The sequence below is a fragment of the Bolinopsis microptera genome, chromosome 10, assembly GCF_026151205.1.
Source record: "Bolinopsis microptera isolate Bmic1 chromosome 10, MBARI_Bmic_1.0, whole genome shotgun sequence".
Classification (NCBI taxonomy): domain Eukaryota; kingdom Metazoa; phylum Ctenophora; class Tentaculata; order Lobata; family Bolinopsidae; genus Bolinopsis; species Bolinopsis microptera.
In genome coordinates this window covers 8,900,374-8,926,609 of record NC_087081.1, presented here as the reverse complement: position 1 = coordinate 8,926,609, position 26,236 = coordinate 8,900,374, and the positions used below count along the sequence as shown (strand labels likewise).

At 37.7% G+C, this 26,236-nt stretch overlaps 3 protein-coding genes across 4 annotated transcripts in view; all 3 read right to left on the bottom strand.

Moving 5' to 3' along the window:
- The window catches only part of LOC134822287 (carbohydrate sulfotransferase 15-like), a 77,344-nt gene extending 52,976 nt beyond the window's left edge, over nucleotides 1-24,368 (bottom strand). Inside the window, exon 1 of one of the 2 annotated variants that reach the window (XM_063833203.1) lies at nucleotides 24,343-24,368. The gene's annotated coding sequence lies outside the window, so the exon portion shown is untranslated. The remainder of the gene's footprint in view (nucleotides 1-24,342) is intronic. The other variant, XM_063833202.1, reaches the window with a different exon arrangement.
- LOC134822288 (uncharacterized) lies at nucleotides 1,672-9,050 on the bottom strand. Its single transcript, XM_063833205.1, has 4 exons — nucleotides 9,036-9,050; nucleotides 2,992-3,371; nucleotides 2,585-2,717; nucleotides 1,672-2,000 (listed from the first exon to the last, which is right to left on the bottom strand). Coding segments are annotated over exons 1-4 (657 nt in total). The 5' UTR covers nucleotides 9,038-9,050; the 3' UTR covers nucleotides 1,672-1,858.
- Nucleotides 9,357-10,519, bottom strand: LOC134821591 (uncharacterized). The gene is made up of 4 exons (XM_063832292.1): nucleotides 10,439-10,519; nucleotides 10,103-10,183; nucleotides 9,727-9,899; nucleotides 9,357-9,507 (listed from the first exon to the last, which is right to left on the bottom strand). The coding sequence occupies exons 1-4, from the start codon at nucleotides 10,517-10,519 to the stop codon at nucleotides 9,357-9,359; spliced, it is 486 nt and encodes a 161-aa protein (XP_063688362.1).
- Nucleotides 24,369-26,236: the final 1,868 nt, after the last annotated feature.

Sequence of the window (26,236 nt, the reverse complement as noted above, 5' to 3'; positions counted from 1 at the left end):
GGGAGGGGTGAGGGGTGGGTAACTAAAAGGAAATTAAAAGTTGAGCCACTGATCAGTGTCCAGATTAAAGCTTAAGTTTATCTTAAACTTAAGTTTATTCTGAACATTAGGATAATTTCCATTTGGATGAAACAATATGTAATACTTCAGGACTACATACAAAAGAGCACACATAATTCTATTGGGAACTTTGTTCAGGAATCAGGATCAGTTTTATTTTGTTGACAAGGAATGGCTGAAGATAACAGAGACATGCGTATTTTCCTGTTAGACACATTATTAAGACAATCATATTTTAATTTAAATTTGATCGAATTTTGAATCAAACCTTTACTTCACCCATATAGCTGAATAATAGTGGTATTGACAAGTGTTTGATTCGGTGAAGATTAAAGCTACTGCCGGTCGATAGATTATCATCTAAATCTAGACAGGGACTGAATAATAGTGGTATTGACAAGTGTTTGATTTGGTGAAGATTAAAGCTACTGCCGGTCGATAGATTATCATCTAAATCTAGACAGGGACTGAATAATAGTGGTATTGACAAGTGTTTGATTTGGTGAAGATTAAAGCTACTGCCGGTCGATAGATTATCATCTAAATCTAGAGTCTAGACAGGGACTGAATAGTGAATAATAGTGGTATTGACAAGTGTTTGATTCGGTGAAGATTAAAGCTACTGCCGGTCGATAGATTATCATCTAAATCTAGACAGGGACTGAATAATAGTGGTATTGACAAGTGTTTGATTTGGTGAAGATTAAAGCTACTGCCGGTCGATAGATTATCATCTAAATCTAGAGTCTAGACAGGGACTGAATAATAGTGGTATTGACAAGTGTTTGATTCGGTGAAGATTAAAGCTACTGCCGGTCGATAGATTATCATCTAAATCTAGACAGGGACTGAATAATAGTGGTATTGACAAGTGTTTGATTTGGTGAAGATTAAAGCTACTGCCGGTCGATAGATTATCATCTAAATCTAGAGTCTAGACAGGGACTGATGTGCAATAAGTCTCTTTCCAGGGGTATAACGGCTACCCCAGACCCCTACTATGTAGGAGGATGAAGGGGGGGGGGGGGGGGGGGTCCATGAGAAGCTTATAATATGTACTTTACTACTTTAGTTCAACTTTAGCATGAAGTGTATCTTCAATATAAACGATTAGCTAGTGCCTCCCAACTGTAAAAGAGCTCAAATACTAACTGTAAAAGAGCTCAAATAGATTGGGCGACATCTGTCCGACAGCGACATCTGTCCGACTCAGAAAATAGGTTATTCGAACAATAGTTTATGTCGGATCCTACCGTACGATTTTCTCGAAACTTTCCATAAAGTATGTGGTTATAGGACGGATAATCTGTGTAAGTTTGAGCGAGTTTCTATGTGCCAAATTTGAGATATCACCTTTTAAACACAAAAAATATCTCCAATTCGGTGATTTGCAATGGTACCAAGGCATATATCTGGAGATCCAACGATACGATTTTCTTGAAACTTACTAGATAGTAAGATAGCTTTAAGACAAATAATTTGTGCAAGTTTGGTTGAATTTCTATGTGTCAAATTTGAGATATCACTTCAAACACAAGAAAATAGTGCTGTCGGACAGATGTCGCTGTCGGACAGATGACATTGATAAGGTCTTACTGCTTACATGTGAATAGACATTCTATTGCAACTGTCACCTCAAATATACTCAACAGTCAACAAAATTATCCTGTGAAAATCATTTTTATCATGAAATAATATTACAAATGAGTAAAATACGATTATCTTGTATCTATCACCAAATAAAATTATTTTAGAATATTTGGCATCTGATTTGTGACTAAAGCTATAACTCCGTACCTCACCCCTCATTAATCCTGCTGATATCCTCAGGGTAATTGTTATCAGTAAACTTTATCGTCGTGTCACTCCTATCAGTGTGTGGTACTGGTGTGCTGGCAGCTTTACGGCTCTTGGCAGCACTTTTATCCTTCCTGGTGGACCTGCGAGTGGTATTTTAGAATTAACAGTGGACATTAAGAGTTTATATAATAAGCGGCAAATCTGCAAAGATTTAAAAAGTATTTTGTTTTCAAAATCACACAAGCAAACAAGTAAAACTAATCTTGCTTGTTGTGAATGATCAATGATTATGAAAGAATAAGCTTAGCGTAGCTATGATCTGAAATTACGGGATTGATTTGAAAGATGACAGGTATGAGAATGTGATTATGATTTTAATGAGTTGCTCAATCAGTAAAGTCTCTAATAATAACATGACTAGTATAACTATAATGCAGGGTTTAATGTGCTTGATACCCTAAAAACGGAGGATGACCCATGTTGGCCATGTTTTCCATTAAAAGTTAAGAAGCTCAGTTTTATTGCTACTGAATACTAATTATGTGAGTTTTAAACTAAAAAAGGTTTCCAAACAGAGCCAAATAAATAATATCTCTTTACCGGTGTCTGTACACGTAATTTTGTTGCATTGCAGCAGCCGATTTATCGATGTAGTATTGGAGAGACGGATTAAATTTCAACTGTTCGCATACAGACCCGATCTGAATAACAAAACAAGACGCACCTGATGATATCGGATGAAAATATTTGGTTGATTTGGTCTTTTTCTTTTCTATCCTTCTTTTCATGCTTCCTACTGGATTTGCTCCTATCTTTTGAAGTCAGAAGCGGTACAAATGGTTGTTCGATCAGATTTCCTGGTGAATATGGTTATATCATATTATATTAACTACTGATAATTACAGATAATCATAGATAATCGCAGATAATCTAACATTATTAGAGCATCAGAACTTTAGGTATGAGAGTTTTAATAACTTTGACATTCTTTACTAATATCACTTGTTCCTTTTCGTAAATACTAAATACTTAAATACCTTGATGATTTTGAAGGCATTTTGGCCTGAGGCTTACAAATTGATGATTGATTAATAAACACAGTCAAATCAAACCAAAATACAAAATACCAACCGACACTAGAGTGATTGAGAACCCCGCCAGGAGAGGACTTCCCCCTCTCAATATCAAACTCTAACTGATCAATCCTGAGCTGTAGTTCCTTTATCCTGCTACACAACTTAGCCTCATTCTCCGTTACCATGGCAACTTGGTTGTTAGCACACGCCAGCTGCATGTTCACAGCTTTTAAACGAGACTCTGTTTTAAAGTTTTTCTTTCTATCATGTTCCATGCTGGGAGCGCAGTTTTTCAAGGTCTGATACAGCGTGTTTCTGTTGAGTGGTCCGGTCTCGGAGTTTCTTGGTGAGGGAGCTGATGGTGGAGTTGAGGTCTGATTGTTGGGAGGAGAGCTGGTGGGCCGTGTGGGATTGTTGTTCTTGTAGACGGTTAACCTGGGGTTTAATAACTTGTTATTTATTTAATTTTCAAGTTTAATTAACGGTCGTTAGGGAAGCATTGTAACGTCATGTGTGGTGTATCGGAATCAGCGTTGAAAAAAAAGGAAAGAAGTTAAGATAAGAGAGTTCGCCACACATTATCAAGTTGCAGGTATTGTTTTACACCCAACCCTACCTACCGTAATACTAATTAAAGTTTTATGAAATCTAATTTGGCCAATATTTCATCTCACATATTCATGACCAAATCAATAATTAAATCATAGCAAGGCAATTAATTTTATCAGAATATTGTTTCAATTTGTTATCTGCTAAGATTATAATTTATTTTCATCTATGGCCCTCTCTGGAACTTGTGTTTTTTATGCAGTTATGCGATGGTTCTTTGACCTTGTTGTTCCTTTTAACGGTTTATCGATAAATGGAATATTGCTTTCGTCACGTGACCATGGTGTGTGATTCTTACTTAACGTTTACTTTTCCAATTTGACTATAAAACAACGAAGTGTCTTAATTTCAATTGAGGGGTGCAAGAAGATGAAACATGAGTCAGAAAGGAAGTATTGGGTATGTAAGAGAGGACAAAGGCTCAGGCAAATGGAGTTTGAGATAATATGTTGAACGTCTGAGGACAAAAAAAACAAAAATTCTATTTCAGGTCCGGATAATGAGTACACTGCTGCTTCTCTTGATGTTGGTGGTAGAAATTGCTTCACTTATTAAGTTATTAAGTTATTAATTCAGAAGATACACAGCCAGGAGAATTTCCTTTCATGGTAAGTTGTTCTCCAAAATTAGGTATGAACGGACGGCGGACACCATTAAAATACAGAATTTTGCCACAAAATGCCAGAAGATCTAAAAAATTAAAAACGGAAATAAAATAATTATATGACTGGGTGCCGATTAAGATTTTCACCCTCGTCCCGCACAGGCACGTCTCTCATCCTACAGACCCCGCTCGCACTGGTGTGGCGGATCCCTCATCTCTTCCCGCACCGTCCTAACTGCAGCTCACTGTGTGGAGTACCTTCCTAGTACTGATCCGGATGAAATTGTTGTCACTTTAGGGGACTACGCTTTGAACGAGACAGGAGACAGCGAGAGGAGGATGGGGGTATCTCACATTATAGTACACGAGGATTACCACCATGGAACGTTTAACGAGCCGTTTAACGACATCGCTTTGCTGATATTAGAGAGTTAGAGGAGGAGGTAGAGTTAGAGGAAAGTGGGTACAGTGTTATCTCCCTGCCCACTGACAGGAGTATCTACGAGGAAAGGACCACTATCACTGTTACAGGGTGGGCAGTGGCGTAACTTTGCCTGTTTGCGCCCCCCCTCCCCCCCGCTCAGTGACGAAAAGCGCCCCCCTAAAATTTTTTGTGTCCCTAAAAAAAAAGAAAAAAAAGTCGGGTACTTTTTTTCTCGCCCCCCCCCCCCCCCCCCCCCCCCCCCTAAGGCTTTTTGCGCCCCCCTGAAGCAAAAAATGGTACCCCAAATATTTTTTTCGCGTCGACCGAACGCTAAATTGGACAGGGAAATACACAAACAAGACGTTTTTTCAGTGAAAGGGCCTAAAATTCAGGAAAATTGCGCCCCCCTCATACGGCGCCCCCCCCCCCCCCCCCCGCACAGCGGGGTCTGCGGGGCCCTAAGTTACGCCACTGAAGGTGGGGCCGCATGTGTGATGGGAGTAGACTAAACACGCTGCAGAAAGTGGAACAGGTCCTACCTGATCAGGGTACGTGTCTGAGCTATTGGAAAGGAGTTGGACTGGAACTGGCAGAAGAGAGCGGTATCCCCGCATCGGTAATGAAATGTTACGTAGAGGGGGGGGAGGGGGGTCCGATAGGGGGATCTTTAGTCAATATAAGAATATAGAGTGATGTGAATCCTCAAAACAGATATCTTTTATTCTCTTTCTCAACAATTTATCCTCCTCTGCTATTAACGTTAAAACCCCAGGTTGTTGAAGAAATGATCGCATCAGGTTGGATAGACGGAATGCTCTGTACAGGGACACCACCACTAGAAAAACAACGCTTCTAGCTGCATAGATGATACGTACGAACTCTACGAACTCCTCAGTGACAACGAACTCTACGAACTCATCAACCCAAAATTACGAACTCTTGAGGAGTTCGTTTTGTACAACTTACGTAAAATGAAATTAAACAGAAATTGTATTTACAATTCAGCCAATTCAACACATAACATACGATTGTAAAACAACTAAATATATTGGTACTCGAAACTTCTACCACGCGTCGCGTGTACACTGTACATTTCACAGTACAAGGACTGGTCGATCGACTGGAAAAATCTTTTTAAAAAACATTTTCCATGTTTTTTTTTTGAAAAATTGACTAATGAACTCCAGCGAACTCTAACGAACTCCAAATTTTGAACGAACTCCACGAACTCTACGCCAAAAATCAACGAACTCCGCATCTATGTCTAGCTGGTACGGAGACTCCGGAGGTCCACTATTTGTCCAGGATAACGGAACTTGGACCCTGGTATCCCTGGTGAGCTGGAATACTCCCCGGAAGACTGGAATTGAGGGGCTTTATGACTATGATATGAGTGTTGATGTGCTGTTTTACGTTGACTGGATTAGAAGGAACATGGTCTAATGAAAGTTTGAAAAGAGAGAACTTTGGTCTTTTGGTGAAAGTCGAGTAACTTTTCTGGCAGTGATGAAGCTTGAATTTGAAGGAGATTATAACTTTATAAGATTATAAGATTATAGTATTAGTTATACAGTCATGACTGTAATATTTGTATCTCGATTCTCGCTGCCTGGGTTTATGTTTATCGGATAAATTTTTAAATTACAGGGGGAGGGAATGTTTTATTTAATCTAGCAAAATTCCATGATGTATAATGTTGAAATTGTTGATTGCATGCTTGTTTAGATCGCTTGTTTTGTTTTTATGGTATGCATTTTTAGGGGGTCCTCTCCTCCAGTCCCACAGGTTTTAAAACCAAAGAAAAAACGGAAAAACAAAAAATAGAGTCGTCATTCGTCAACTAGTAAATCTGGTTAAATCAGCGCACAAGGCACACTAATCATAGCGTCGCGCGATTCGACACGTGGGCATCGTGGTTACCATGGCGCAATTTATTTCACTGTTAGCGCGTGTCTTTTACACACGATCAAATTCTTTCTTTACCATTAACATTCGTTGCAATCTCTGTCACTGTTTACAGTTATACATTAGCAAACTTTCAAAAACACATTTAACGATGACCAGGATTATCCTATTCATCTGGGCACTCACAGTGCTGCTTTCCGCTGCTCCAGTTCCACGTTCACTGTATGTGAATATCAGCGACAGCAATTCTACTTCGGCATCACCTATTGAGGAAGTTCTAGAAATCTCCGGATCTGATGACCTCGCAATAAAAGTTGCTTTTATACTCAGTTTCATAGCCGTTTTATCTGCCATTCTGCTAGCATGTCTGATGGTCGGATTCTTTGTTAAGACCACGAAGAAGATTTCAGAACTAGCGAAACTTTTAGAAAGAGATAAAAACAAAGATCTCGAAAGTGGACTACGAGAAGAAATGAAACCAGAAGAAGAAATAGTAAAATCACATAGTCAGATCGACTTTAAACCGACTTTAAAGAACTATCACAAGCAGCGTATGCTTATGACTTTATGAAACTGAAGAAAGGTCAGAAAGGACACCCGCTAGCGAAGATGACCAGTATGGAAAAAGTTTCGCAAAGAAAACGAAGAAGACGACCCCTGAGAAGCCGTAACGAGAGGAACAAGGGGACTACTTTAAAGGTACAGTTGGTAAAGTGTCACTATCCTTTCCCCAAACATCAGAAGAAGCTTATCTGGCCCAACAAATACAAGTTTATCCCTCAGGATCTTGAACCTGGTGAACTTGTTTTCATTTCCGGGGACGAAAATGCCAAATGGTCACCATACGAATTCAAAGAATCGGATAGCGTTTCACTGTCTTTTGGTGAAGAGAAGGTAGAGAATGAAACATCTGGTCAGGAAATGGAGGAAATTAGTCGGGATCCACGGAAAATGGAACAATATGCAGTTAAAGAAACATCGCCCACTTTAACCCCGAAACTTGCGGTACAGAGTTCTTCCAAGAAACCTTCACGCAGACCACCTCCTAAACACAAGATTAAGAACCAGGAAGTACAATCAGAAGCCGAAAGAGTTATTACCTATTTAGATAAAATACTGTCCACAGTGAGTCCTGAAATCACCAGATCCAATTTTGCCACAGCTAATAGCTTAATAGGCTGTCGTCTGCGAGGGAAAGAAGATTGAATCTAAAATATCTTAAAAGAAATACGGACCAGACTGTGCCGGATACAGCCACAGAAGAAACACTGAAAATAGAAAAGAAGGGAGACTCGCTGTGTATCGAAGTGAAAAGGGATGATTTTATATCCTCGACTCCCACCATCCTCCCACCAAACCCCTCTCCTGTCACCCCAGTGCCTCCTAAAGAGTGTCCTCGCAAACTCTTATCTCATAAAGTAACACTGGCTGCTCAAAAGCTCTCTACCACGCCCAAGCTCAATGGTCCAAAGATCCGACGTCCAGAAGCAAAGTCCACATTAACGACTGCTCGGCGTCAACAACCAAAAAATACAAACGCTCTATTAGCGACACAAACTCCCCCGCCAAAACATGCGAAGAAGATCATGTTCAGACCAGGAGCAGTGAGGAAAAGGAGGTCCATATTTGGCAAGCCTAAGAGTCTCAACTATTGGACTATCATTGCCAACAAAAAACTCCAAAAGAAAAACGAAGCTCTTATAGCAGAACATTCTCCGAGCCCAGACCCTATTCTTCAAATTCAACGAAAAAGTGACGGGGCTATCCTGTACGAATCTCCTCTGAAATCAAATCCTTTCGTTATTGAGGTTAGCGTCTTACACGAATTCGATTTTATATAAACTTATAAAATCTTACATTAGTCTTATTCGAGTAGGTAAACTGTTAAAGAGTTAAAGAAGTAGTTTTCTTTAAATTAACCCATTAGGGACGATAGGGTTGTTTTTATGATCCACCTTTTCTAGAGGACAAACCAAATTACTAAACGCTGTAACAAATCTATAGCATATATTTTTTAAATTTATTGGGCTACATATAATGGGTTAACCTTAAAAACCCACAGAACGGTGTCGTTATGAGAAAAGATAACGTGAACTGAGTAACACCACGTGACTGAGTAACACCACGTGACATACAAATATTGTACAACAAGTACCTACACAAAGCTAAACCTGGTTGGAAATGGAGTAACCACTAGTTGACCAATTGTTGAATTGGATGACGCATCCTTTCAAGAAACACAAATAAAGAAGGACAGACATGGATACATTTCATCACACGAAGATATTCTACATTTGCATATTTTCAGTTAATATATCTTACCATATCATAAAAACAAAAAAAAGATTAAAAGATACAAAACCAAAGAAAAAAGAGAAAAAAACAAAAACAAAAAAAAGACTTTTCACTTTGCTATACAACCGTGCAGAAATTATTTCAGAATCTGCATTAATTGTGAGTTCAAAAAACCGGATAACTGTGTTTTATTCGTTTTTCAAATTGGAGAGGGGGGATCGAATTTTATTTTGCTTCATTTACAATAGTAGTAAATACTTACATCGTTTTGTTGTTGGACGATTAACGGCTTAGTGGCTCAGTTGGTTAATCCGGGCCTGGTATTGCTTGAGGTACCAGGTTCGATTCCCGACTCTGTCACTAGCCGTGGGGTGAGCGTCGTCGACGCTCAGCTAAGGATCCTGAGTGGTCTATGCAGCCCCCCGGTCCACTCAGCCAAATACTCGAGAAATCGGGTGTGAGGGTTAAATGAGGAGCTGCCCATTGCAGCAAAGTCTCGGGCGAAGAAAGTATGGTACACACTACCTTAACCGTCACTGGCCTAATGTATAATTGAATCCTTCGGCTTCCTGTAATTGGCTGGTTACACACTTGTGTAACAATGTGGCTGTTGGAATGTCCGAAGTAAAATAAGAGTTGAGATTAAAAAAAAAATGGTCTGCCTCAAACTTTCCACAATATTGTGCTGGTCTGCTCGCATCTCCTCTCTCTTCTGATTTTCTTCTTCTTGCAGTCTGCACAAGATATTTCCTTAAGTTTTAGAAATAATCAACGTCAATCAAACTTAATGTTTTTGGGACACCAATTGTCGCCAAGATAACGTTTCACAAATATATACAATCTATTCTCAACTATTGATCGAAAATGTCCAATAAATTAACCAATTGCCAATCAATTAGCCGATTAACCGATTGCCAATAAATTAACTGAGTAAACGAATATAAAGATCTCACTCTCGGAGCTGCTGACAATTCTGCTTCTCCGTAGCAACCAACACAGCCTGAACATCGGACAGTTTGTTCCGCAGTGTCCTCTGATCTGTCTCGAACGTTTCTAGGTCACTTTTACAGTTCGTGAACTCGCCCAGTAACGTCTGGTTCTCCCCTTGTGTTCGGTTTAACTTTTCCTGAGAGGTGAGCAACTCATTAATTGATGATTAATTGACTAATTAGTTAATTAAAGACACATTGTTTTACGGCAGATATTTAAATCATACTTGGAGTGAGCACTGTAAATCGTTTTTTATTAACACAGACCTCTGATCACACAAAACTAGAGATAACGATTAACGGATTAAGGACAAATAACTGATTAACATAATTCAGTTACCTTGGTGGTAGATACATGGAATTCTAAGCTCCTTATTTTACTCTCAAAATGTTCTTTGCTGGCTCGTAGAGTGTTGCTCACCTGTAACCATGGTAACTCGTGTAATAATACATGCTGTTAGAACACTAACAGTGACTATACTGATCAGTAATAATGCCTGATGTAATAATAGACTTGTTTGTCACGTGATTCAGGCATAGTCATTGGTTCTAGACTTTTCGTCGGAATTAATTTCCATCGGTTAAAATGTTCGTTGATTTATCTTAAAAATAGGATGTAAATTTTGCTTTTATAACTGACGATTTAAAAAAAACACAAAAATACAGACAATCTCACCTCCAAGAGTTGGCCCCGTAAGGTTCGTTTTATCTTCTTCGGTCTTCTTAATATGTTCCCGTAGTTTGTAGATAACAGCATCCTTATCAGCCAGCAGGACCGAGTCTGGGGACCGCACCACTGAAATCAAATATCAATATATGAAATTAAATATTAATTAAACACATATCAATATATTCAATACATCCATTTTTGTTTTGAAATTAAATGTTTTGGCGAACTTCTCGGCTTGGTAAGCGTGTTATAAAGTTATAAAAACAAGAATTTATTTATTTGTCCATCACAAACATGATAAATAAAAGTGATCAGAATATAAAACAGTTTCTAAAGTTCTATAATGGAACGGAAATTATGAAAACTATTGTTTAAACTTTTATTGAATAAGAGATCTGTAAGGTACTGGTAACCACTGGTAACCAATTTGGCAACCACTGCACTGGTAACTGCTTGGCCACATTAAAATCTACAATAACAAAATATCTGAAGCCCTTCAAAATAGTGTTAGAAAATTTGAGAAATTGCTATTTTAAAGTGGCTTTCTCCAACAACCCATAAGTAAAACACAGCCAGCTGGCACCATTTATCGTAATTATCACAAATTATGATAATATGCCCCTTTCAAAGTAGAGGCAACCATGTCCCGAGAAAGGGTTTGTGTGGAGAAAAGGTTTGTGTGGATACAACATAAACTTTCGCACAGACACATATTGCAGATATTTTTTCAATCTCAATTAGAAAACTCAAATGATAGTGCTAACGGTTGAATTTGAAAGTAATCCCAGTACCACCAGCGAACATTTTTGGGGAAATTAGCTGAATTGAACAGTTTTACTTGCTTCAGAGTGATAAATACTGATGCCCCTCCAAAAGAGGTGCATTAGGCCCAACGAGGGGCATTTAGTGAGGCATGGAGGAGCACCCTCGAAAGAGGGGCATGTTGGTCAGTATGGTAACCACTGGTGACCACTGGTGATTTTGTCCCCATGTATGAATTACGTGTTCTTTCGGCCTTGCAACCACAATTCAAGTGATTGATACAAAAGTATTTTGGTGAATACTTGGGCCATGAAGCTATGTGACACGCGATAATTGGTTAATATTTAGAATTGTAGATAAAGATTGCTTCATAGTACATTTTATGTGTTCTGGTGACATACGAATTTGATACTAGCAGTGCTGCTTCTTATCTGATATTATATTTTGGCTCATTTCTTCCTACTTGCTTTTTGTAAAGTTCAATTCTTAACCTGCGTCAAAGTCAATTTGATAGTTATCTTTGATAAAAATCATACTCAACCAGACTTGAATTCAAATAATATTAAAAGTAATCTCTAGCGAAAGCCCAGGAGGATGAACGTGACTAAGATATTGGATATCTTTGCAATCCTGACAGGACTATTCGGCACATTCCTAAACGCACTGCTATTCTGGGTCATCGGCAGAAACAGAAGCATAGACAAAAAATGTGCCCTCCTTTACAAGAATCTGGCAGCTGTGGATATCATCAACTGCTTCGTGATCCCCCTCTGTTACTTCAGCATCACCGGACATGGCTACAACAGTTTAGATACCTATGGGAACAGTGTCTTGTACCTGATATTCGGTGGGATAATCAACATTCCCTACGTCATGTTAATCCTGCTCTCCCTGGTCAGGGTCATGATATTCAAGTATAAGCTGTTCTACGAACGTAAAGTACGCCTTGTTTACATAAGAGTGCTCTGTCTTGGTAGTTGGGTGCTGTCTTTTGGAGCTGGACTGGGGGTTTGGATATGCTCGTGCTCTATTATGGTTAAAAAAGCAAGTCGCGTTGTTTTGATAGGCTTGATGAAGTTGCAGAGTGTCGTCTGTACAGGTTTAATAATTTTCTGTGCACTTCTTATCACCACTAGTTTATTCTTGCTACAAAAGCTCATCTACAAGGCTAACAGGAGCGAAGATTCGAGAACGGTTTTAGAAGGGTCAGTAACAAAATCACAGGACCTCAGAAAGAACACAGTTTTAGTTAAGGAACTGTTCTCAGCCAGGAGAACCTTCATTTACTTCCTGGTGTCTGTGGTAATATGGAGCTCCTACCCACTCGCATTCTCTTTATCCTTCACTTTATGTGGCCCATACTACAACTCCACCTCCCCACAATGTCAGATACTGCAAGTAAAAGGGCTGGCAGATCCCAAGATATCCTACGCGCTGGGCCTCTTGTTCTTGTGTGGAATGTCAATAGCAAACAGCATCATTCTCCTTCGACAGAAATCCTTCAAGAATGTGTTACTTGACCTCTGGGTGTGTATTCTGCCCAACAACTCTGTTGTGGACACTGAGCAGGAGCCTATTCTGCAGCCACGTGCACCACGTGCACCACGTGCACTGCCAGGCGGTCACCAGATCAAGGTAGATCCAGATAACAGAGTTGGTGAGTTAGTGAGATCACCCATTTTGAACTTAACTGATGAAGATGAATCACCCGAACCAATGCAGACATAGAAAAGTTATATGCGATGATGCCCTAATGGTGATGCTCTAACTTAAATGCAATTTGATTTTTGACATTATGCGCATTAAGTACAATTTAGGGGTAGGAAAAGGGCCCGGTAAATGATGGCGCAGTAAATAGGGGCATTATTGTAATAATATGACAATAAGGACGTGTACTTAAACTTTACCACGGTAGACATCAGTTATTACAAAAGATTTTATCTTTATTACAAAAGATTATTGTATTGGAAAGCTGCATGTGCAGGAACCTTTCTTACCGGGACCCCAGGCTATTATATTTATGTTCATAATCATATGAATAGAAGAATAGAGATTAGTCGGAATGACAGGCTGAGCGCCGCCCAGTAAGAAGTAGAACCTTTCTACCTTATCGGACCTTATTTGGACGGACATTACATGAACGGACATAATTGTGAACAGACATTAATATGAACGCTCGAAGGCATTCAAAACCATAAAAATCCGAATTTTTTTCAATTTTTTGACTTTTTTTTAATTTCAGCAAATGATTTTTTAATTCATTTTTTAAACAAGCATCAGTGATTTCTAGTTTTGTGGAAAACTTTTTGTATCAAACTACCCCGGTCCTGCATTTCATTGTTAACTTTTACAAGCCATTCGGCGTGAAGTGGTTTATCTTAGACAACTTTAGGTTAACCTTAACATCACGTAGAGCTTTCCTAGCACTGTTTCATTGAGTTTAACTCCCCTCAGTAATATGAACTATAACAACGTCGGACAATGTCCTTGGCAACACGATTTACCGTAATATCTAGAGGCTAGAACAAGTTTGTCATGTTGGCGGGGACTAGCTCATGAACTATGTTGTTGAGTGCCATAATTTTGTTGACTTTTTTTTCGCCAAGTGACCCTTGAAAACATCATATACTAGTAGAGTTTTCTGTGCCTCCGGCAGTGCAGACCAAGGAGAACCTTTCCGTCGTTAACTTATGGCACAATAAAGTTCTCAAAGTTGTCATATTCTGGACAAAAAGTTCGAAATGGAAAAATTTTTGAAAAATTTTAACGGACTTTAACTTGGACGGACATTAATTGAACAGACTTTATTTGAACGGACATTAAGATGAACGCTTGGGCCTCCAGCGTTCAAGTAATGTCCGTCCAAATAAGGTCCGATAAGGTAATTTCTATTATATGAATAATGTGATTAATCTTTGTTAATTAGCAATAGATAAATAATCATTGTGGTTCTGAATCAAAATGGTTATTTATCCACGAGTTTAACGGTCTCGAACTATTTAATTTCACCGTCAAGATAATTTTCACATTTTTACTCCAAAAAACTAAGCCTCGGTGGTGGTCCCTGACTCTGCCAGCCTTCAGCGTTGCAAAACTACAATAGTCATGTAATTGTATCAGTTAATTTGTCATGAATTTAAACTATTTAATTTCACCGTAAAGATCATATTTCAGTAACTAGGTGTTGCTCCCGGACCCTTTCCGCCTCCTCGAGGTCAGCCTCCAACTCAACTATTATTATATCCTCTCCTGATATTTCCCACACTCCCCGATTAACATTGAGATGTTTTTGTTGCTCTCCGACTTTATCCGTTCCACCTGGGGGATTAGAAATTTAGGACTTCTCGCTCTTCATCATGAATATAAAAACTATCAGTTGTTGTTTTGTCCGTGAGAAGCAGAATTAGAAAGATACTCAATAACAGTGCACATATATAATTATATACGTACATCTAAGTGCGAATTAGATTATTTGAAACTGAAATTATCTAAAAAACATGAAAAGTCAAACTTTAGTGTTGACCCTAAGCATCTCACCTCATCTGTAGTCCGTTTACTGGCCTCATCAACAATGCTTCCCAACGCACCCTCCACCTCCAACCTCATATTCTCAGACTGCATGCTGCCTGGGAAGTTTCTGTTAAATGAAACAGCATCTAGAAGTGAAGTAAATTCTTCGTATTATGTAGCTAGCTGCTAGGGCCCTAGGGCTTGGACTACCTTATCGGACGTTGCGTGAACGGACATGTAATTTTGAACGGACAATAAAATAAACACTCTAAGACATTCAAAACCATTAAAAACCCGAAGTTTTGTCATCTGATTGGGCGTTTTTCCCCAAATGTGCAAATTTAAGATGCAAAAGTTGTATGATTATTATAACTGCCAAAGTCATGCTCGGCATCCGTAGTGTTTTTGTGAGGTTTCCATTTACACCAATCTTTCCGAATCGGCCTTCTAATGGAACTCTTTATAGCTCTTTAAGGCCCTCTTTAACTAATTACTTAATTAAGATGATCAGAGCGGAGGTTCGATGAAATCCGTTAATTAGTTATAATTTCAACACGGAACACAGGCAAAAACACTGAAATAGAAACTGTGTAATTTCAGGGGTCTGTGATCACATTGTTTAATTGTACCTTTGTTGCTCGTATCTTAAGTTTGATCCCTGCTTGTAACAAGCAGTGCTTGTTCCAAAGGAATCTCAACTCTTCTTAATTGGGCAATTAGTTAAAGAGGACCTTAAAGGGGTGACAGACAACTGAACTCAATTGAGCCTAGTTCCCACGCAGTTAACAGGCACCCAATCAGCCTAATTGGGTGACCCATCGGCCAACAGCTTAATCCAAAAACGACAACTGAACCCAACGATCGGATTTTCAGGTTCTCCTTCTTCGCATGGGACTGTGGTCATTATCACTATAGGATAGATCATGACCAATGTAGTTTTGTTGCTTGTATGAACTATGAAGGTGATTTTAAGTAATAATTATTATATATTACAATAACCTATTAAAATTAACATTAATGTAATATTGTATCTGTTTTGTCTCTGAAATTATAGCACTAGAAACCAGGCAGCAGCTAAACTAGAGTTGGGTTATACTTTATATTTATGAATTTTTGAAGATGATTTGTACGGGAGATGTGATCTAAAACTAACGCTCAGATTTATTAGTTTAGTTAAACTCTGCTACAACTCACTTTGTGATATAAACCTATTGTATGACCTGTGATAAATTAAAATTAAATTAAAATTTGTAAATGCTCAAGTTAAGTAAGGTAGTCCAAAAAAGAATTGAACTGTAGTTTGCTTGCTTCAAGGCTCAACATATCTTGCTATCTTGCTTTAAGATGTACATTAAAGCGAAGGTATTATTATATTATAATGATCCTGGACCTAAGTGGCAAGTAGCTCTATATCAACAACAACAAAAAACTTAGATTGTCTGAAAATTTCGTACAATTTCGGAAAAACAAAAATTTTACAGTTTTGTTGTTCCCCTTTGTTTGTGAATCTCAATCGATACTCTGTAGATTTATTGGCAACATGTTCTATTGTTTCAACAGGCACTTGAAGTGCAGATAGTTGCAGATCAGAGGAGACTTGAGGGCAGCAGTCTTACACAAACATAGGTGCTCAAACGTGATTCATACCAGCTAAAGGACAAACAATGATATCGTACAATGATATGACAAATTCCTGAAATACCATAACCCTAATTTTAAGAACAATAGTCTTCCATAGACCGTACCTTCTTGATGATCAACCCCTCAGTGCTAGTTTGCTCTTCTTGATAATGTTTTTGATGTTATTTAATAATTATATTGTCCTTACCGGAAACTCTATTCACAGATAGCAAGTGGTTTCGAGATAGCAAGTGACCAACAAACTAAGACTGGTTACCGAACTTTTGAGGGGGTCCCCGACCCCAACCGCCAAACGGTGCCCGCGGGGCAGCCACGCCCATATTTGGTCCAAATTAGGCTCAATTTAGCCAAATACCCTGAACATGCCCAAACCCCAGATTTTATGTGCTCTACTTGAGGTCCCCTGAACTCGTATATGAATTTTCATCGATCGGAAAATAAATGACTGAGTTATGAGCCCAAAAACTATATGCCCAAATTTGGGCATACGCACCAAATTTGATTGATCTTGGCCCATAAAATGGTCAAATATCAATATTTTTGAATGAAACCAACTTTATATGGAAGGTAAGCCTATACTACACATTCTCTATGATTATCAGCTCATTATCTACCTAACTGTAGATTCTGTGTTCAAATAATCGCGAAAAATGAACAAAATCGCCCATATCTCAGTTTGCGATATTTGCAAAACTGATTTCGCTCAAAACAATGAAATGAAATGAAATGAAATGAGGTATTTATATCCCGCTCATATGATTAACCAACAACACAAGGAAGAGGTTAACCATGTCAGAGCGGCTGACTGTGAGTAATGTGAGCAAATGTGTAAAATGAACAAAAGTATAACTCAAAAAGGCTTAAGACAAAATTAAAACATCTTTTATTGTAAACACCACACTAAACTAAAAAGAAGCAGAAACCATACAATACGTGTAGGTATTATAAATGATAATACAGTGACATGATCAACAAAAAAGAGAGACAGATCCTAGAAAGGTAGAGATCAAGACATAAAATGGAGTGCAGTAAAAAATAAAAGCCAATGTGTCTTGCAAAGTGAAGACAAATGGGAAGAATAAACATCAAAACTGATTATATAAATGGTTCTTTAACATTCGCTTGAAGCAGTTGGTATCAGTAATACATCTCAACATCATTGGAAGAGAGTTCCATGCAATCGGTGCATGGCTTGAGAAACGTCTGTCATCAACTTTTGACCTTTTATTCTTTGGTACCTTTAACATGAGATGGTCACCAGATCTTTTCGACCTGGTCATGGTGTTTGAAAGTTCTGTATCCACTACAGCCACATCTAGTAATGCTTTTAGGTAATCAGGTGCAGTGCCGTGAACTGATTTGTGGGTTAAAAGACAAACCTTAAAGAAGATTCGTTGGTCTATAGGGAGTATGTGGGCCTTCTTATAGAAGGGAACCAAGTCCGTGATTCTGTCTTCTATGTTATAGATGAAACGAACTGCCCCATTAAGGGTGGATCTAAGTTTGTTTAATCTGGTCTTGGGTAGATTCATGTACAGAGAATTACAGTAATCTAATTTAGATATAACCAGTTGTTTCACCAACATCAATTTAATGCCTTCATCCAGGTAACGACCAATAGTTCTTAAGTTCATCATTGTCCAGCTACATTTCCTTTTCACATTATTTATTTGTCTTTCCATGTTTAAAGTTTCATCAAATTTGACACCTAGACTCTTCCAGCTGTCTCCTTTGCACTCCGTAGGTAGAATTTCAGTGCTTCCGAATTGTAGTCTGACACTGAGTTCGCACTTTTTTAGAACATGGCTCTTTCCTAACACCAGTAGTTCTGTCTTTGTTTCATTCAGTTTCATGTAATTGTTCACCATTTATGTTTTGATCTCTGCAAGACATTTGTTTGTCCTGTCTTGGACATCAGTGAACTGTACCACACGGTTTGGTTGAAACGAGATGTACAGTTGGGAATCATCTGCATATAGCTGTATATCAAGACCATATTTGGCAGCAATTTTTTGGAGAGCTTTGATATAGAGGATGAAAAGAATAGGCCCCAAGAGTGATCCCTGGGGAACTCCAAACAAAAGCTCCAAGAAAGTAGAAAGAGTATCGTCAATCTTCACACAGAAGTGTCTCTTCTCAAGGTAGGACTTTATCCATTGCAGTGCACTTCCAGTAATTCCATAGTCTTTCATAAGCTTTTCCAATAAGACTGTGTGGTCAATGGTATCAAACGCTGCACTTAAGTCGAGAAGTACAACAATAACAACATTCCCAGCTTCAATTTCTTTGTTAAGATCATCACACATTCTTACAAGTAGTGTTTCACAGCTGTGGTTAGGGCGGTATCCAGATTGGACGTCCGAGTAAAGGCTATGTGTCGTGAGATGGACATTGAGCTGGTTAAGTACAGTTCTCTCTAGGATCTTGGAGAAGGCAGAGAGGTTAGAGACTGGTCGATAGTTACTGAGAATATCAACATCAGCATTTTCCTTCTTCAAAGTCGGCCTGATGACTGCTTTTTTCATATCTGAGGGAAAGATTCCAGTCTTTAAGGATGAGTTCAAGACGTGGAGTAAAATAGGTGTCAGTTCAGCGACACAGTTTTTTAAGAGAAATGCTGGGATCGGATCCAAGCAGCAGAACTTGTTAGACATCTTCGATACCAGGTCTTTGAGTTCATCAGCTGTTATCTCAGAGAAATTATCAAAGATGAAGTCTTTATCAAGAACAGGATCTTTGTCTTTGTCTTTGTCTTTGTCTTTGTCTTTGTCTTTGTCTTTGTCTTTGTCTTTGTCTTTGTCTTTGTCTTTGTCTTTGTCTTTGTCTTTGTCTTTGTCTTTGTCTTTGTCTTTGTCTTTGTCTTTGTCTTTGTTTATATCTTTGTCTTTGTCTTTGTCTTTGTTTATATCTTTGTCTTTTTCTTTGTCTTTGTCTTTTTCTTTGTCTTTGTCTTTGTCTTTGTCTTTGTCTTTGTCTTTGTCTTTGTCTTTTTCTTTGTCTTTGTCTTTGTCTTTGTCTTTGTCTTTGTCTTTGTCTTTGTCTTTGTCTTTGTCTTTGTCTTTGTCTTTGTCTTTGTCTTTGTCTTTGTCTTTGTCTTTGTCTTTGTCTTTGTCTTTGTCTTTGTCTTTGTCTTTGTCTTTGTCTTTGTCTTTGTCTTTGTCTTTGTCTTTGTCTTTGTCTTTGTCTTTGTCTTTGTCTTTGTCTTTGTCTTTGTCTTTGTCTTTGTCTTTGTCTTTGTCTTTGTCTTTGTCTTTGTCTTTGTCTTTGTCTTTGTCTTTGTCTTTGTCTTTGTCTTTGTCTTTGTCTTTGTCTTTGTCTTTGTCTTTGTCTTTGTCTTTGTCTTTGTCTTTGTCTTTGTCTTTGTCTTTGTCTTTGTCTTTGTCTTTGTCTTTGTCTTTGTCTTTGTCTTTGTCTTTGTCTTTGTCTTTGTCTTTGTCTTTGTCTTTGTCTTTGTCTTTGTCTTTGTCTTTGTCTTTGTCTTTGTCTTTGTCTTTGTCTTTGTCTTTGTCTTTGTCTTTGTCTTTGTCTTTGTCTTTGTCTTTGTCTTTGTCTTTGTCTTTGTCTTTGTCTTTGTCTTTGTCTTTGTCTTTGTCTTTGTCTTTGTCTTTGACAGAATCTTTTCCTTCCTTCTCAATGGCTCGTCTGATGGTAGCAACCTTTTCAGCGAAAAAATCTTTAAAATCTTCTGATAGTTTAACAGGATCCTTGTAGTTTGGAAGGTTTTGGGTGTCATTTCCTAAAAGTCTGTTGACTTTTTTGTACAATGCTTTAGTATCCCCTGAAGAGGACCTAAGAGAGGTTTTGTGGTGAGCACATCTTTTAACAAACTCTACTCGGGAAAACTCATCTCTTAGCTTAACATAATCAGATCTCAAGTACTCAGATCTTTCACTGTCTATATAATCTACTTTATCTTTTCTCCAGGCACGTTCCGCAGTTCTTCTTTTTCGCCTGAGAATACGAAGTTCTAGATCTAACCAGGGCATTGGCTTCTTGGTAATCTTCTTTTTTATGTAGGGACAATGTTTATCCATTAACTGAGTGAGTACGGTGTTGTAAAGGACGACAGCATCATTCGGAGACATATCTTTGGGGAAGTTTGTCAGTTTTGAAATTACAATATCTTCTTTAAACTGTTCTGTATCAATTAAATTAAAGTTTCTGTAGTTCATAAATTTAACGTCTTCTTTGGTCTTTGTCTTGATGTCTGCATCGAAGAGGACAAGGAAATGGTCAGATTTGGTTCTTGAGGGACGGATTTCAAATGAAGTCAGTTTTTCCTTGAAGGATCTATTAGTAACTACAAGATCTAGGGTTCCACCTTGGTCATGGGTTGGCTCAAGAGGAACATGTTGATAAAGGTCATACTCCTCCAGGAGTTGGTAGAGCTTCTTTGGGTAGTGTTCTTCAGTCTTTTCCATGCGAAAGTTGAAATCTCCAGCGATAATAGGAAAACCAGGTTTGACTGTGAGGTCTTTAAGGTAGTCTTCAAATTCTTCTAGAAAGGCACACTCCGTGTACCGAGCCTTCTTGGTATAAGGAGGCCGATACAAGTTCACAAGTCTCACAATATCTTGTTGAGATTGTAGCAGTGATTCCATCACTTGGAAGGATTTGTACTTCGTGACCTTACTATTACATTTTAACTGGAGGACATCACGAAATAGCATAGCTATACCTCCTCCTCCTCTATGTTTTCGTGGGTCCGAGAGTATATTCCAACCAAGGTCTTTGATCTCCATTATCTTAGCTGTGTTTCCATCACGAAAGAAAGTTTCTTGTACAAAACAGATGTCACAGTCAACTTCTTGAAGATGCTCTAAGACTCCGACTGTTTTGTTCACTAGGGATCTTACATTGAACGTTCCAATCCTTAAACTCTTCCTAGGCGTAGTTTGGTCTCCTTTGTCTTCTGTACGTACCAGTTTTTTGAACTCTCACATCCTGCTGTCCTATTCATGATTCCAATCCGTTCTCTTACATACGAGGGACATAGGTTGTCAGAGGCTTTATGGGTCTTTGCTGAGTTCTTCTCCGAGTGTTTACTACTTTTGGCGCAGTTAGAGCACTTTATCTTTGTGACAATATTTTCACTCTTGCTTCTACAGTCTTTTGACTTGTGGTTTCCTGCACAGAAGAAACATGTTGGGTCTTTATCTTTGGCTTTACAGTACAGGGAGTTAGCCATGTGACCAAATTCCTGGCAATGATAACATTGGATGACATGAATTCGGTCTGTGACATGGTGTTCCCTAAGGTCAATGTGTACATAGTCTCTGTTTTGTCTGATTGACTCACGTACTGCTGCAGTGACACGGATGACAGCCGTTTTCTCTTTATCATCGAAGAAAACCACTTTAACCGCATCGTCTTTTTCAGAAGAGGACTTCAGTACTTCATTCTTTTCCAACAGTTTCTCTAGCAATGTATCCTTGTTTGTGATGTCAGAGGGAATATTTCGAATAGACAGTTTGGGGTCCAATTTCTTCCCTGGTTCGGACTTTGTCGATACCTTGTATTTATCTTGACTTTTAAATACCGTCTCAGCTTTGTTAAGTTGATCCTTGGTACTGAACTTGAAAGTCGCAGTATTTCCGGACACTCTAAAATTCTTCACTGGGTTTATTTTAAGGGAACCTTTCATTTCCTTTTCATCATCAATTGTGATAGGTTCTGCGTCTTCAGAGTCTGTGGTCTTTTTCTCAACTGTGAGTGTGTGTTTTTCTGCAGGCATAGTTTCTTCTTTTGCTTTCTTTTCTTTGGGTAGTGTTGCTACCACTGTATTCAATAAATCTGGTAGTATTGTGGGCAGTACTTCTGCTAGTACCTCTTTGAGCTGTGTCTTTATAATTTCCTTGAAATCTGGTGATTCCTGTTTAATAGGAGTTGTGGCTTGTTTTGTTCCTAAAACTTTTTGTGTTAGTTGGAGAGCATTTTTGGAGAAAGTGTACAAATCCTGGATAGCAACAAACATCTCCATTTTTTATTTGCAGACGTAAGGTCATCAAATATCGCTGATTGAATAGTTACCTTAATCTTATTGTCATTATCATCTTTCTTACCTTTAAACAAAAGTGTATTGCGGTTTATCTTTTCCAATTGTTCCTCCATCTTTTTCATGTCCAACTTCATCTTTTCCATGTCAAAAACCCTGCTAGAAAGATCAAGGACCGAAGGGACAAGTGACAAATCACAATGCTGGCAAGCATTACCGTCGCCCTTATATTCACAATACTATTTACCCCCTATACTAGTATATCCCCTTTATTGTTTTCCAGGCATTAAGACTCATCGAAAGTAGTTCAGCAGGTACCTATATTTAAGTTCAAAACATTCTAATTCAATGTTAAAGATGACAGGAATAAGAAATAGTTATGTGGAGGTTTTTAAGAAATTTGCGCAAAATACGCGCCAGCATGTTATACGAAATTAGGTAAAAAACCCAAAATCGCCATATTCAGGTGCCTTAAAAACCATGTTAAAATTGAGTAAGAGATCTGAAACTTTGCAGGGCGTCTAGACCTTGTCCAAATCGACTGTAAAAAAAATTTCATGTTTCAGGAGTATCGGGAAGTGGGTTTTCTGGAACCCCTGTTTTACAACAGATTGTCGTGAAGTATAGTATAGACGCTTTTGCAGTCAATTTGCAGTCAATTGTAGCCTACATTTAAGTGTCCGTAGATTCAAAAGTATAAAAGATACAGTCATTTCGAACCACAGGTTTTGAAGATAATTGTTTATACTTTAGTTTACATTATATCAAAAAATAATTTATCTTCATCATCATCACTTGATGACGTCATCAAATTAAGTGTTTTTAAAACTTGATTTTTGACAAAGTAACAACTTTTCAAATCGATTTTAAACCATTAAGGAGTAATTTTATTCAAAATCTGAGGACATTTTTACCTTAGATAATTGTTCAAGCATTCTGAAAATCTACCGGAAAAGTTTCTTACTTTGCTCCTTCATAAAGATATTCGCTATTGAAGTAAGTGCTTTTTTGAAGAATAATTTTATAAAAACACAAAAGTTGTGAATTAGTATTCTCTGGTGTTGGGCCATCCCTTGGGTTGTGGAGCTCAATTTTGCTTCCTAAAGGTCTAAATTGTGTTATAGGCTAGTTTTAAAGTTGAAATTCAAAAAGTTGCACACGTCGGGACACGCCCAATTTGATAGAAAATTGCTAAAATTACTGAAAATTGCTGTTTTCACCATTTTTATCAACTTTGGAGTCCCGTTGTGATCCAAGTTCTATATGAAATCTTCTGAAACTTTGCATGCTTATTAAACTATATATAAAATACTGCTATGCAAAAATTTACGGTGATTCAATATTGTATCCGCACGCAACGTCCGCTCAAAGTTTGCACGTGCGAAAGGTGAGAATTTTGCTCATTCGTGATTTCGAATAAATTCTGCTTTCCCACGATATTTAAATGGCATTATATATGAATTTAATGCCAACTTGAATGAGTAAAAAGTGCCATATTCAGTCAGGTAAAATTTCGAAATCGATGAAATTACCTCCTAATTATTAATATAAATATTAATGAAGTTATGAGTTTACATTTCGGCTTTGTAAATTATCCTGACATTATAATCAAAAAGAGATGATATTTGACCAAAACCCATAATCATGGGTAGAGTGTACCGCTGCCAGTGTCTCTCTTTTCCAAACAAAAGGAAATGATATTAATTTGAATAACCGTCCGAAAATGCAAATTGATACCGAGAATGAAATCGGTCGCTCGCTTTTTCCAATCAATAAGCTTTATATTATAATTCGTAAGCCGTGATCGAATGGAAAAAGCGAGCGACCGATTTCATTCTCGGTATCAATTTGCATTTTCGGACGGTTATTCAAATTAATATCATTTCCTTTTGTTTGGAAAAGAGAGACACTGGCAGCGGTACACTCTACCCATGATTATGGGTTTTGGTCAAATTGTCAGTTCTTAAAAAAACTAAACAACTGTTTTGTAATAATTCGATACCTCAAATTATTTGTTATATAGTAGTGTTGAAAGTATTAAAACTCTTGGCGGCTAAATTCTAAAATTTGCCCGGTATTTTTCAGAATTTGGCCGCCAAAATTTTTTAAAGGCAAACTCAAAATTTCATATTAAAACTTAAGGTCGAAATGCGATTCTACGTTGATTCTGTTAATTTCATGTAAAAATATCGAAACCCTATTAAGTTCTATTGTTTTGAGCGAAATCAGTTTTGCAAATATCGCAAACTGAGATATGGGCGATTTTGTTCATTTTTTGCGATTATTTGAACACAGAATCCACAGTTAGGTAGATAATGAGCTGATAATCATAGAGAATGTGTAGAGGTGTAGAAAAATGGGCATATAGTTGTTGGCTCATAACTCTGTCATATTTTGTCCAATCTTGATGAAAATTCATATACGAGTTCAGGGGACCATTAGCTACAAGTAAAGCACCTAAAATATGGGTTTTGGGCACGTTCAGGGTATTTGGCTAAATTTGGCCTAATTTGGACCAAATATGGGCGTGGCTGCCCCTATAATTTCAGTACCTGGCTACTAAATACACTATATCAGTATATCTGTCAGATGAGTTCAGTTTGTATTCAACCACTTTGAATTCCTTTTAAAACTTATAATGGACCATTAACAGATCGAAGTGTAGTAGAGTTCAACTACCATACTATAAGTTATATCTTGATGCAAGCTAGTAAGGTATCTTGATGCACGCAAACTACAGTGAAATTCTTTTTTGGACTGCCTTATTTAACTTGAACAGTGACAATTCAAATTTTAATTTGATTTAAATTTATCACAGATCATAGTAACAAACTGAAGTGTAGCACAGTTTAACTACCATACTATAAGTTATATCTTGATGCAAGCTAGTAACTTAGTAAGGTATCTTGATGCAAGAAAACTACAATGAAATGTACAGCTGTTCTGATATAGCTGCTCCACTTCCAGTTTACTAACAATCATTTCTCTTTAAGTTTAAGTTCTCTGTTTAAGACTCTGCCGGACTTCACGTTGGTGGGTGGGTCATTTTTTCTCCCAAAAACACAGTTAGTACATGGTACTAACTGGTGGGTCTACTGCCCATTTTCCAGAAAAACAGTTAGTACATGGTACTAAGGGGTTCATGTTTTGGGTATCCAACCCCAAAAAACCCATTTTACCTCTAATTTCAATTTTGGGAATGGGTTTTGAGGTTTTTTTGAGTTTTTTTTTGGGTTTTTTGTAATTTTAAAATGTTTTGTGTAACTTTTTATCTAATTCGACTGCAGTGAAAACAAAACCCCTACTAAATAGTGGGTATAATTTTCCCATTTCCAATGTTTAATAGTAGTAAACCCGCGATGGGGTGGCATGTGCCTCAATAAAAATATTACAATCATTTATTATTATATCAATGTATCATTAAATATTTCAAAAATATCAATAACGTATGGTTGATCCTTCACACTTGGTAAAATATATAAAAATAAAGTTAATCTACACTAAAGAATAAATAATCTATATTATATAAATCAACAATATTAACTCCCCATCTTCATGTAGTCATTTATCAAAGCGGTAGAAATCCAAGTAATTTTAGTACGCGGTGCGCAAGGAATTTCGTTTTTTTTTATGTGTAGGCAAGATAAGCCTAAGTGTGGCAGTGAAAATTGAAAAATAAGTTGCAGAATAAATTGCAGTGACTGACTGTCGAATGCATTATCGCAGTTCATTTATTTGACTGCACTAACGTTTAGGATTCTTACAGCTGTTATATTTTGCTAATATTTTGTTTAAAAGTTGTAAAGGACAAAGTTCTTGTCCGTCCACGAAAGGTTTTCTAGGTCAAGTTTTTGTTTGTCCAGTAAGTAACGTACAATGTTGTCCTTGTATGCATT

What these genes read in the sequence shown, in the direction of transcription:
- LOC134822288 (XM_063833205.1), bottom strand. An exon ending in TCTCAATCACTCTAGTGTCG is followed by an intron (nt 2,718 to 2,991) that starts GTTGGTATTTTG and finishes CATATTCACCAG; the next exon opens with GAAATCTGATCGAACAACCA. An exon ending in TTTTCATCCGATATCATCAG is followed by an intron (nt 2,001 to 2,584) that starts GTGCGTCTTGTT and finishes TACCACTCGCAG; the next exon opens with GTCCACCAGGAAGGATAAAA.
- LOC134821591 (XM_063832292.1), bottom strand. Translation starts at nt 10,519, where the DNA reads ATGCTGTTATCTACAAACTACGGGAACATATTAAGAAGACCGAAGAAG. An exon ending in TACGGGGCCAACTCTTGGAG is followed by an intron (nt 10,184 to 10,438) that starts GTGAGATTGTCT and finishes CCATGGTTACAG; the next exon opens with GTGAGCAACACTCTACGAGC. An exon ending in AATTGTCAGCAGCTCCGAGA is followed by an intron (nt 9,508 to 9,726) that starts GTGAGATCTTTA and finishes TATCTTGTGCAG; the next exon opens with ACTGCAAGAAGAAGAAAATC.